This window comes from Phaethon aethereus (genome assembly GCF_964289735.1).
Source record: "Phaethon aethereus genome assembly, chromosome: 3".
In the NCBI taxonomy this organism is placed as follows: Eukaryota; Metazoa; Chordata; class Aves; order Phaethontiformes; family Phaethontidae; genus Phaethon; species Phaethon aethereus.
In genome coordinates, this window is record NC_138576.1 from 115689476 (window position 1) to 115702774 (window position 13299).

General features: G+C 44.8%; 1 protein-coding gene across 1 annotated transcript; it reads left to right on the forward strand.

Moving 5' to 3' along the window:
* Nucleotides 1–376: 376 nt before the first annotated feature.
* CST7 (cystatin F) lies at nt 377–4868 on the forward strand (the record flags this gene model as incomplete). The annotated part of the gene is made up of 4 exons (XM_081997920.1): nt 377–452; nt 3680–3852; nt 4181–4297; nt 4791–4868. The coding sequence occupies 4 exons, from the start codon at nt 377–379 to the stop codon at nt 4866–4868; spliced, it is 444 nt and encodes a 147-aa protein (XP_081854046.1).
* Nucleotides 4869–13299: the final 8431 nt, after the last annotated feature.

The following is a 13299-nucleotide window of genomic DNA, read 5'->3' on the forward strand; positions in this document are numbered from 1 at the left end:
CATTTCTTAGGGATTAAATTTCCCCATGAATCTTAAAGCACATGACTGTTACTCTCCTCAACCCCACACCACTTCCCAATGTTACATCACACATATCTGACCATGCTTCTGCACAACCCCTGAGGATCATGAAGCAAAAGCCCCTGTCCTATGCAGGACTGGTGCTGTTATCACCAAGCCAGAGCTTCGTGGCTAGGCTTCAGAGGTATGTAGTCAGCAGCAGGAGACAAAGTCTGCATCACAGCTGTGACGATTCAGGGGGTTTTAGGGTGATTTTTTCTTTCCTCTTAGCCAATAAGAGCACTCAGAGAGGCACATCTTCCCCTGCAGGAAGCAGGGTGGTCACTCCTCTTGCTGGCAGGCTCCTCTGCTGAAGATGGCAGTGAACTTTGCCTGCAGCTTCACTGCACTTTGCTGTTTAGCACTCTGGAGCTTCACCAGGACTTCAGGTGGTAAGAGTGGAAAATAATTTCTGTTTTCCTTGTGCTTTAGGTCCTGTGAGTACTGCTTTCTAATGCACTGGTAAATAACAGCCCTTCTCCAACTGTCTGCCCATGCTGGCTCAGCACTGCAGGGTTCAGACTGCAGCTGAAAAATCCAGCTGTTTAAAAGACTTTCTCCCTTTGTAGTGAGCCATGTTATCCAGGGACATCATCTAAGGATTTTAAAGTCGATGTAGTTTTAACTTATTTGTCAGTGTTTAAACTCTGCATGACCTTGATTATTAAATCTAAAGACTGTGGGTAACAATTTGACTGTTAAGTACAGATAGGCGCTTGAGTGCCGATTAGCTGACTTCAATGAAACATTACTCCGTATCCTTTCTTTCTTTGCTGAGCCAGGAAACCCTTGATTGCAGCTGGCCTTAAATCTTTAGAATGGGAGCTGCAGACAGGAGTGTTTTCTCTCTGAAGGTTTTAGTTCTACTTCAGTTTTACTTTGGCTCCCATACACAGAAAACACCAATGCACTCAGGGATGGTGTTTGGTTAGCCAGTAGCTTTTTGTTTCAGCTGCGGTTTCCTTTGGGGGTTGCAGAGGCATGCAGGAACTCTGCTGCATCTTAAGTGTAAAGATAAAGCTTAGCCTTGCCCCTACTAATAGGGAGGAGGTTTTGAAAGCACCTCATGGAAAAGAAAAAACAACCTGTTGCAATCTGCATATTTGCTTCACTGCAGGCTGGGAGAGAGCATCCACAGGATTGCACGCTCATACTGCAGGAATAGGGCCCCCACATTATTCCTCAAAGAGGAAAGAACAAGAGAGAGGCTCTTAATGCAACACTCAGCTCTGCAAGAACAGCCCTCTCTTGCTTAATAACAGGCAGTTGCCTCTTAACTCAGAGCAAGAAAAGTCTACCCTACTAACCATACAACAGAAGGAGGAGGAAGGGTGGAATTTTCCCTTCTCTCTCTTCCCATTTCCAAACCCAGAAGCAAGGATGGGGTCTGAAACACAAATGCTCTGGCCATAAGCATCTCCCTGTAGAGCAGTAAGAGCTGTTTTCCCAGGTCATGAGATCACATCCTCCGGGCTTCTGAGTATTGTAGGTGCCTCATCATCCAGGCCTGGGTGGGAGCAAAGGGCTTCACCAATGCTGGTATGCCTAGAGCCCTGCATTGTTCTCTGACCCTCTGGGCCATTCTGCCTTGCTCCTGGAGTGGGGCCATCACCTTACAAACGTTCAACTTTTTAAGGTAATAGCACTCAAGGGCCAACCTAGGGAAAGAATCATGTCAGGAAAGGTTGCGGTGAAGAAAATCAGAACTACAGGTGCCTCATATCAAAAAGTTTCTGGGTTTTGGAAATACAGTGGTGCAAACTATTCCAAAGAGCAAAAGTGATTTCAGGCCAGTGTGCACACCATGCAATGACCACCTTGAACAAGAGTTAAAGCATATAATGAATAATGAATCCTAGCCTTGTGGAATCTGTCTTCCCAGAGGAAAACAGGGCTAAAGTTCTCCCACAAGGACTCAGCAGATTTTATACCCACTTTGCCTTGGTGTGAGTCGTTCTCGACACCAAGTTGCAATGCCTGGTGAGGTGAAACGCCTGGTACCCTTTGGTGAAAGCTGGGGCAAAAATATACTATATATGAAGATATACTGTATATATTAATATACTATATACTAAATATTCCTGGGTCTCTCAGCTGCCACCTGCAAGAAAACATGGGGATCATTAAAGTAGCTGGGGTATCAGCCAGGAAGAGATGTGAATTTTGACTCCTTGGGTTGAGGAGGGATGTGGAACCAAGTCTCTCCTTTGCAGGTCAACACTTTAATCCCTGAGCAGTGTTACAAGGGGCTGTAGCAATTACCACCTGCAAGGGAGGATGTGATAGTCTAACTAGGACTTACATAAGCAACGTGACAGCTGAATTTTTGCAGCTTCCTATGCTGATGATTGGCATGTAATGCTGTTTGCTTTGTTTTTTTTCAAGTAGACTGGATCACCAGATTGCCCCTCTCTCTTCTATTTGGGTTTGTCAGTCAGTGCAAACTAGCTTAAATAAGCAGTCTATGCTCTGTGGTTGGCTGTTAGTGAGAGATCTAGCTCTGAAAAAAAACTGGAGGTGATAAAAATCTTGACTTTCACAGCAAATGTAGTACAAGCTCTGTGTGCACATGCACACACACGCTCACTGCCTACACACACACAGCGTGAACTCCAAGGGCCAGCTCCTGCACTGGCAGGTCTTGGCATCAGCAGTGCCTGCATGGCACCTTGAGCAGGTTGAGGATTTTTTCCTCTTTGTATTTCAGAAGAAGGAAAATGGTGGGGAAGGCAAATGTAAAACAGAAGGAAAAAGTTATATCAACTGTAAGCTTCAAGCTTCTTTTACATTATTGAAAAAACAAGCAGGGCATGGGGAAATTGGCTACACAATCAAGTAATAAGGGCTGAGGAAAGAAGTGCTCAAACTTGAAAGCTTGTGAGTTCCCTCCACATGCCCCAATCTCCATTTCCTACACACCTTGCTCCTCCAGTTCATGGCTGTGATATTAAGATGGTCCTTGGCATTTGGGTCGGGGAAACAGCACTTCAGCACCCAAAGCAGTCTGTTCTGCAGGACAGTGGGGAGCTAGTCCAAGTACTGCTCCAGGCCCTTCCCAGCCCACCTCCTTTGGCACCATGTAGAAGGAGGGTATCTTCCTCTACCTTTATCACCACCTAAATCCCCCTAAAATAAAAACCTCAAGATGCCATCAAAGGATTAAGGGGCAGTAGAAAAGACGTACATCTGCAAGTCAAGCTTGGCATGCCAACTAAGAGCAGCAGGGCTCTGCCAGCTAGTGTTTGATATGTTATCAAAATCATACTGTACTCTGAGAAACATGGTCTAGCTTTATAAATAGATTCAAATTTAGGCCTTCTATGGGATGGGAGTCATACCAGAAACATTCTAAATAATGTTCATGATACCCTGGCTTCTTCTAAGTCAGTTTGAGCTCTGCTACCACTTCTAGCAGCATCTTTTTATGTCGCCTCATTCAACAAGATTGTTTCACTATTTCAAACATATAAAGGAAAATTACTTTGTAACAGATGTGAGTAGAGTCCTTCTGAAACACAAGTGCATTGGACAAGAAGGTTTAGCATTAGTTCAGAGGGCTGAAGCTCTCACTGTTTCAGGTACCTGATGTGTTTTGCAGTCGTGTTTTGTGTCGTTTCAGCTACATATGTACCACCACCTCATTCGACCATGAAACCTGGCTTCCCCGTCCCAATGAACACCGACAACCCTGGTGTTCGCAAGGCAGCTCGCTTTGGGGTTTACAGATACAACAACAGTTCCAATGACCTCTTCCTGTTTAAGGAATCACAAATAAACAAAGCCATGGTACAGGTAAGGAGCCCAGACTTCTGGTGGTCCTCCAAACAACTTACCTACCAACTGACCCTCCTATAGAGCACCCAAGACATGGGAGCCCTGATCCTCCTCAGGACTGCTATGCATACCTAAAGATAAACAGCACGTCCCTCTATCCTGTTCAGCTGCTCCACAGGAGGACTCTGGCCTCCTTTCCCCCATTCCACCACCCAGTAATCCAACACAAAATACTTCAATCCACACCACCACACACAATTCACAGATGTAGCAGTTGATTCCTAGCCAAAATTTTGGCATCCCTTTCCCCTGCCCTTACTTTAAAGGAGGAAACTACTTTACCTAGATTGTCAGAGGGCTGAAATACATGCTCCATGTGGAAATTGGACGCACTGTGTGTGAGAAGAGGGAGCACTCCAGCCTGGATAGCTGTCACTTCCAGAGGAAAAAAAGCCTGCAACAGGTATGTGTCCAACTCCTTCAGGGTATCCAGTAACTGCAGGTGATTCTTGGCCATCTCTAGCTGTATAGTCACTTTCAGACCAGCTCTGCCATGTCCCCATAGAGGTACAAGCCTCCTCTGTGCAAAGCCAGCTGGGGTGAGGCAGGGTTATCAGTATAAGCAGCATAGTACCTCTCATGCATCCAGGGCCAGCTCTCATCTGCAAGTTGAACTAGACAAAGTTAGTCTATAAATAGCCCATATTCCCAGGTAAATGAGTGAAAGTGTGCAGAAATAGAGGAAGTGCTAAATAGAGAGATTTCCTGGGTGGGGGAAATCCTTACTCAGGCTGTCCTACTATGATAGGATCACTTAGTAAACTACTAGTACTTTTCCTAGGATAAAGGGGGCAGACAAAAAGACACTATTCTCTGCTGCCCCATCATGGCCCACAAGGCTGAGGACCAACCAGCAGCCACCTGAACTTTGTCACTAATTCCCCTTTTATTTGCAGATGCTGAGATGCTATTTTGAGGTCTGGATAACGCCTTGGTTACACAAAGCCTATGTTCCTGTTGCTCTCTGTCACTGACTCACCTTTCCCCATGAAAGGCTAACTTACAGGGCATGTACCACCATGAGTTTTTCCTTGCCTGGACAAGGCCACAGATGTTGTTGAGGCCACAGCTGAAGTGGGGAATGGTTGTACATAATTGCCACGGTTGTTTTTCTCCCTGAGAAAGAGGCTCAAAAGTGACAAAGAAAAACCCTGCCCTGACTGAATGTATTGCTATCCAGTTGTGTATCTGTTTTTCCAAAACTAAACTGCAGATGAGAGCATGTGTCATTCATTCAGTAGAGAGCCATCCATGCTTTGGCTGAATTTCCAAGCAGTGTGAACACACCCTGGAAGCTCTGTTGAACTTGCTTTATTCTGTGATGAATCTTCATGCAGCCATGATGTAAACAAGTCTAAACCACAGCATGTGTAACTACAACACTGAGGAAAGCTTTACAACAATGGGATAATTTGCCTGGGGGGACACACAAAGAAGTCTTAAGAGTCTCCAGTGCTAGATAAAAGGTTAGACATACCTGTCAGGAATGCATGAGGTAGAGTTGTTCTTTCTTCAAGATGAGAGTATGGATAAGACTGTCTTGAAACATGCCCATAGCCCAGAAATGACAGTATAACTAGTGCTTCTACTTTAATCAAAAGCTAATCTATACTATGAAAGGTCATCATTGTAGATGCCAAGATGAATAAACCCAATCATTTCCAAAAGCATATTTTTGCTGAGGTTAAACAATGTAGTTTCATCCAGGTTAATATAAGATATTCAATCTCTGGCTGACCGCAGTTTACATTCAAGTTTAGTAGAATGATGGTCTTCTCTAGGTGGGCATCTACCATTCTTTCAGCCTTCACTCTTCATACATGGGCAGATTATTGTTTACAGTGGACTAAGGCCCTTATGAGGAAGGATTTGGGTAACTGCTCCCTTAAAACAGCAATAAAGTCTGGGCCCATGTTCAGTCATATACAGACCAGCACTTACAAATAGATAGAGCTCTGACCTAAGCTATGAAGAACACTTTCTTTCCACAAACTCTGCTTTTCCTCTGGTAGCTGTTGCCTTTCTGCAGCAATATTGCAACTCCTATTCCTAGTGACACCCCCACTTTCAGCCTTTATAACAACCATTCAGCCAAGAAAGGCCAGCGAAGGGCTCCAGGCCAAGGTCCACAGATCTTAAGACAGATTAGATCTATTAATAGCATAGCTGAGGTCTCTGGTCCGGGTAATCTCAAAGCAAACCTTTGCAGGCTAGGGAAGTCTCAAGTTCTGCTTCAGGAACATCACTTGTGATGAGCACCTGCAGCAGCTCAAATTCAGCATCCAGTGATGGAGAGGCAGCTGTGCTGCATCTTACCTTTGGGGGCAGCAGTCTCTTAGCTGGAAAAAAGAAGTGCTCAAAAGAAACCTCCAGAAGGGCCACAGATAGAGGTAGTGTGGTGCTACATTCATCCATCATACAAGCCACCACTGACAGCCTGATGCCAAAGACAAGGAAAAAGAAAGCCCACTGTGGTGGCTCAAGTTGTCCACAATGCATGAAAGCCAAGCCACAGCTAAGTTTGTAAGAGGGCAAGAGGAGCCAGGAAGAGCTGCTCTCCAACTCTCAAAGGGGTTAGCAATGGTCTCAATCCCTCTTCCCCTTCAGCTGCATGCTCCACCAGTGCCAAGGGCCTCCTTCAGCTGTCAGGTCCAGACAATGTGGGCCCAGAACAGGCCAGACAGATCCATATTTCTTCCTTCAGCCAGCAGGACAGCCTGGTGCTCTGTAACAGAAGTCATCAGCCTTTCCAAATGCCGCAGGGAGTCAAGAAGGCAGCACACAATTAGCTTAGGTCTGTGCAGAGATTCATGCAGGCAGTAAGCACACCACAGAACAGTATTGCATGTGTGACCCTTCAAGCCCCTGGCATAAAGGGCTTCATCTCTCCTCACCAAGTCAATTCCCCATTTGTCAAAGAAACAAAAGTTAAAGCCACGTGAACCTGGCATCATGCAGGCTGACAAACCCAACATGCTCTTGCTGCTCTCTCAAGGAAAATGCAGCAAGATCGTTTGGACATCTCTGTCCAAACAGGCTTGTTTGGGAGCATGTTTCTCATAGAACTGTTGCCAAAATTTACTGCAACACAAATGAGCTCATTGCAACCAGTACAGTGGGAAAAGGACACATGTACCTTCTGAGAAAGACACAGTAGCCTTATGTTTACAGCTGCAGCAAAGTGTTTACTGTACAATACAAAAGGCAAATCAGAATCGCAGCATCTATCATCCCCCCCCAGGCAGATAACAGAGTTATCATGAGCACCAAAGAAAGGAGCAGAGCTAAAATCAACTGAGATCTTTGTACCACTTCAGAGCACTTGGCTCAGGAATGATTTGGGCAATTAAAGACTCTTGCATCAGGAGGACACCACTAGCACTGACCTAAAGAACTGCAGCTAAGTACTGTTTAATCACAATGACACGCAGCAGTCAAAAAGCCAATGTCTCTGCCCTCTGCATCTTTGCTAGAATTTACAAGGTTAACTGTTCACCTATTCACTCCAGGCAGTTCATATGGTTGCAGAGCCTGCTGAGGCTCTGGCATCTATTCTTAGCTACAAAGGCAATCAAATAAAAATAAATATTTCTAGTAAAGATTTAAGGCATAAGGAGAGAAGACAAAGTTATTCCTGCCAGCCCCAGATGCTGGAGAAAAAGGAACAATCCCAGCAGTGACATCAAGAGCTTCTGGGACAACCAAAGCTAGTGCTTCAGAGGTATGGGTTCATGCAGGAGTGTTACAAACAACCTGAAGGAGCAGCTTCCTTCAGCTTCAGATCTCTCTCCGCTGCTGGAAGCACTGGGCTTGGTGCATGAGATAGATAGATACTTTCTTGGCTCATCTGCTTATGAGGATACATAGCCTCATCTGAACAAGAGTTCCCTAGCAGTCTGCAACATGGAGGGACTGGCTGCACACTGAGGAGACCTCCATGCACACAGTGCTACTCAAACCAAGCTAGCCTGAGTTCCACAAGAGTTTCACGGTGCCCAGTGATCCTCAGATGGAGATCTGCATTTGCTCAAAAGCTTTGATATGCAAGTATTTCCTCTCACACTCCCACTTTTTAAATTGCATAGGAAACAAACTGCCTGCCACCAAAATATACAGCATTGCTGACTGACAGACTTCCCATTTTGCATTCTCTTCACATCAGCAGTTCCACATTAAGGACCTGGAAGGCCTTATACAACTCTATACCAGTTGTATAGAATTTCACAATCTGACTGACTTCTAGGACCCACTGACAGTTGGGGGAGTCATGCATGCAGCTGCACAGAATGAAGGCACAGTTTAACTGGCAGGAGCAAGATAAGGAAACACCACTTCTGCTGGCTGGGAGGAAAAAAACTTGTATACAGCTACCTACAATCTCTTACTGCTAAATTTTTCAGTCCCTACCTCAAACAAAGCAGCAAAAATGAGATGCCCCATGTGCTTATTCTTTTACAGCACTGTTTTCTAACAAGCTAGATGAGAAGGTCCAAGTGTCAGCATTATCAGATCTCTGTTGTGATCATGGAGCAGACAGACCCAGAAGCTTAGGAGGTCATTATCTCATCTGCAAAGGTTACTGCCACAAAGCAGACCCAGATTTAAAGGAACTGGGTTTACACAAAGGCTTCGCAATCACTTTCATCTGCTGTTTACATTGAAATACCAGCCTTTGCATAAAAGTGTCAGGGGCATATATGAGTTATCTTACAGCAGCTCTACTATAGGGGAAGTTTGCTCCAGAAAAGGGACAGGGCGGTCAGCTGTGGAGTAGCATTTTAAATAGCTTCAGCAAAATCTTCTTGAAACTTGTGCCCTCCAGAAACATCTGTTCCACCAACAAGACAAAACAAAACAGATCTTTAAAATGCACAGCTGTGGTATACTCCAGTTCCTTTTCCATAGGCTGTTTTACTGCAGGGTTTAATGTTAAAGCAAAGATTTCCCTAAGTCCTTCCGGAGACAGGGCACTTTTCTCCCACATGCCACAGTCTGTCCCAAAAGAAGCTTGGGTATGATACAGGGAGCACACTCAGGCTCCTCTGGGAGTTGTGCAGAGAGGGTTTCCTCCCTTCTTAGGGAACCACAACCCTTTTTCTCCTGTCACCAAAAAACCAATCTTGCCCTGACAGGATCTTTTGATACTGCTGCAAATGCTCCTGCTTCTTCCAGTGGGGTGATGTGTCTACACTAGAGAAAAGCCAGCCTCAGACCTGCAAAGCTGTCATGTTCCTGCACTGATACCATCAAGAGAGAAGACTTAGCTGTTTTTCTTCCAAGCCTGACTTGTTCTAGCTTTCCCCATTGCTCAAGGCAGCTGTGTCACTATCCACCTGAAACTGTAACATGCCACTGACTCACACTTCTGTGGAAGCGGAACAGGCCCATAAAAGCAGTCTTCACATGAGCACCAGGACAAGTTTATTCCATTGTGTTCATTACACAGGCATTTTAATGCTGCTGCGTTACTCTGGGAGGACTGCATTTGAGGAACTGTCAGGGATTAAAAGCATCTGAGCTTCTATGAAAAGACAATTATTAAGCATCCCTTATGCTGAGTAATGGAAGAGCTGTGTGTCAGTCAACGTGTTTCATCCGAGTTCTACAGCAGACCACTCCAGTTCTGCATACAAAGGATGGACTATCAGGATCCAACACAACACCAGGAATGGGAGCCAACACCATCTGAGCTCAGGAAAGGCACTCCTTTCACACTCTGCAGACTTTGGGTCTCCTTGGACTGGAGGTATGCAGACCCTGCATTCAGATACATGTCATAAGATCCTTAAGCTGCCCAGTGACACCTCTATCTGGTACTCAAGTTCCACCCTAGTCTCCCACCAATGTTGCAGCCATCATGACAGTAATTGGCCTTCTTTCAATTTTAGTGGCTGTGGAGGCATCGTCAGTGTTGGGCCAGACATCTCTCTCACCAGAAAGCATCAAACATACTGACTTTCTCCTAGACCTTGGCACCTCACATGCCACCATACTATGCTGCTTCAGGTTGAGCTCTAACTTGCAGGGCCAAGCACAGCACTGAAAAACCTTGCAGGCAAGTTTCAGGGTACTATCAAAACACAGGAGACAGCCAGATCACCTTCCTCTGAGGAAAAGGCTGACCCTGCTCATTGCAGAGGGGTTGGACTAGATGACCTTTGAAGGTCCCTCCCAACCCAAACTATAATATGATTCTATATTTATGTCCATAAAGCTCCAGCTAAAATGGAATGTTAAGGTTCTTATGACAAATGAAATACTAGTGGCCTGGTTAAGCAGCCTGTCATCAATGCAAAGATTGTTGCTTAGAACGATACTAAGTTGTGCAATGTACCACAGTTTACATTTGGTACTTTACAGACTTCAGTGGTCTTTATTTTTTTCTAAGGGAACTGCTGACTGACTGGACCTGTACCCAGTGAACTCTCTCTATTTGTAGAGGCTGGACAGACAGGCTTTATTCATTCTGAGAAATTAAATTCAGAAGAACCGCACACTCTGTCCAAAGGCTTAACCTTTAGACAAACTCATTTAGACTGACAGCTATTCAGTTACTTTCCAACAAAGCACAGACAAGAACAATGAAAAATTTCTATTGCCTGGGGCGGACAAAATGGCAGGCCTGGCAAGACATCAGAAACTATAAAGACTTTTATCAGTACAAATTCCTGCTTGCCTCTGAACCCTACTCCCAGAATTCACCTCCTGCCCTCATTGCAGAGCCTGCTTTTTGTCTGCCTGGAGTTATTTCTAATGTGGCTGCAGCTACAGGCCCACTCTTCACAGCTGGAGAGGTCTGGCCAGCAAAGAATCCACACCACCAGTCAGAAAGGAGAAGTAGTTGACTGAACTCCTTGAGATGCCAGAGGCAACAAAGAACTGAAGTGCCCAAGGCATCAGCTGAACTTCCTCCGTGCTACAGTGCTAGCCTTCACTGCTGACTTGCTGGATTTTATAGGCAAATTGCTCCCCATAGAAAGACTCCTGTGCAGACAGCTCCAACATCTTCATGATGTCCAGCCTCCTTCCCTGACTGTGGCACTTGGCAGAACAACCCTCCCTGCTACCACAGGAGTAAGAGGAGCACTCAGAAGGGAACAGCCTTAGTGAATAAGGGCATTAGACATCTTCAGGTTAGGGGAAGATGCTTTTGGACTTCAGTTCTGCCATGACTAACCATTTCTAGCCTTTTTGTACCTGCCCCTGAGATACTTATGCCTGGCCGTTGTCTGACAGTTCAGACTAGACCGCTCAAAAGTCACACCAGACAAAGCCACACTCTGTTAGATACCTCTCCTATTTGGCATTTTCTCTTCCGCTTTCCCAAGAAAAGCAAGTCATTCACATGACCTCTGGGTCTGCTGTACTTGCTACAAAGCTCAGAGAGAACTAAAAAAAAGACAAGAACTTTTGGGTGGGACCACAGGATCATCAGTATACTTACTTAGTCTCCAACAGTGGCCAGGAAGGAGTGAGGGGGTGGAAGAGTAGAAAAAGGATCAGAACCAAAAAACTCCCAAGAGACAACTCTTCATATGTCCTATCCCTCTTCAGCATCATCAGCACTACAACTTATTTTCTTTCCCACTTTATAACTTCAGGGTAAGAATTAGTCACACAAAAGCCATCACATTTGACATGCCAAAATAGCTGAGGTCCACTTCACTACAGAAGACAGCACAAGTTATTCAGTTATATACTTTGGCAAATGAATCTAGAAGTAACTATGCAACAAAAAAGCAATGCTGTGCTTGCCCCAAGGTTACCAAAGCACCAGCATGAAACAAGCCCCACAACAGACTTGCTTTTGCAACCTCAATTTAAGATCCCATCAAGTTCGACTTTCATATCCCACCAGAATGGGACAAATAGCTTCAACAGCTGGCAGAGCAATGCTAACCAGATGCTGTTTAAAGAGCCTGCCCTGTGCTGGGTTTTCCCAGAAAGAGACATTGCAAGCATGTCCCATTCTCAGCCCTTCTTCACAGTTCCTGTAGCAACAAGTCTGTCCCGCCCCCAGACAGGTCACACTTCTCCAGCCTTTCAAAGTTCTCACAGTACCACTCCATCTCTGTCCACAAACTATTAAGATAGAGCTCAGCTGGACCAACGGTCAGAGTCTGTAGCAACTCATTTACTAGGCTTCTTTTGCCTCTTACAGAGCTCCCTCCCAAATCCAGTAACCACCAGGTCAAGCAAAAGGGCTTGCAGCCCCTGGCCTGTACAGGAACAAGTCAGCCTAATCCAGCAACCATCAGCTACTTGCCACAGGACTGCTGCAGCCTGGTAGTAACACAGAACAAGGTGACAGAAGCACTGACAAAAAAAAAAAAAAAAATCACTGTCATTTGCATACCCTTCCATTAATAAAGATAAGCACAGAAGACCAGTGAAAGCAGATGACATTTTTAACATAATCTTCCCCTTCTATGGTGCTTTTCATTATATATCAAGCAAATCTTGATTATTTCCTTTTCAAAGGTGAAGAAATTGAGCAATACTGTATGTTTGACTATCACCCAGTGGCCAAAAAAGAGAAAGCAGCAAAGTATTCAACCCCAAAGCATGAATCAATCCACTAAACCACACAGCTGCTGAAGTAAGCCCTTTAGTTCTTCAAGATGCAAAACCTCTTATTTAAAATGTAACAGCACAGCCTTTCCTTTGTAGTAGCTGACAGAAAAGCATTTACTGGATTTACCAAGCAGAGTATCTGTTAACACAGGAAGTAAACCATTTCCTGGAGATTCCAGAAAGTATCCATGAGCTACTACCACATTCCAAGGTTTTCCACCACAGCCTTCCTCATCCACTGTTACTAGATTTTACAGGGGCCCTTTCAGTCCACATCCATCTTCAGACACCAAGCTTCCCCAAAATCTTTACCAGTTCTCCATAAAAAGCTTGCTGAAGAGGATTTCCTGCAGCTGGCCCTCTTCCCTCCCACGTCTCTCAGGAATGGCCACCTTCGTAATGAACAGGAGACTTAAAGGACCAGCTAAACATGGAGAAAATACTACAAGCAATCCTTTTTAAACTCGCTGGAACTGGTCTTTAATAACATAGAAAAATGCAACTTTCATTCATCATCTGACTACAATGTTATAAAGAAACACAGGAGTCCACAGATAATGATCAAATTTGATTATGTATGTTAATTAACAGTTAATTGTAGTGTCTGATGTTGATTACACAGGCTGGAATTGGAGAAACCCAAGTGGTATAACTAGATTTTTAGGCATGTTCTGGATGTTGCTGCCTCTACCACAGCACCATGGTGCAGCATTAGAACATGCACTGTAATGACTCCTAAACAGGAGGTTACAAAACAGAAATAAACACATGCGAGACATCCTCTTCAATCCAAATCATACACAATTAAATTCCATACATCACAAATCCTTC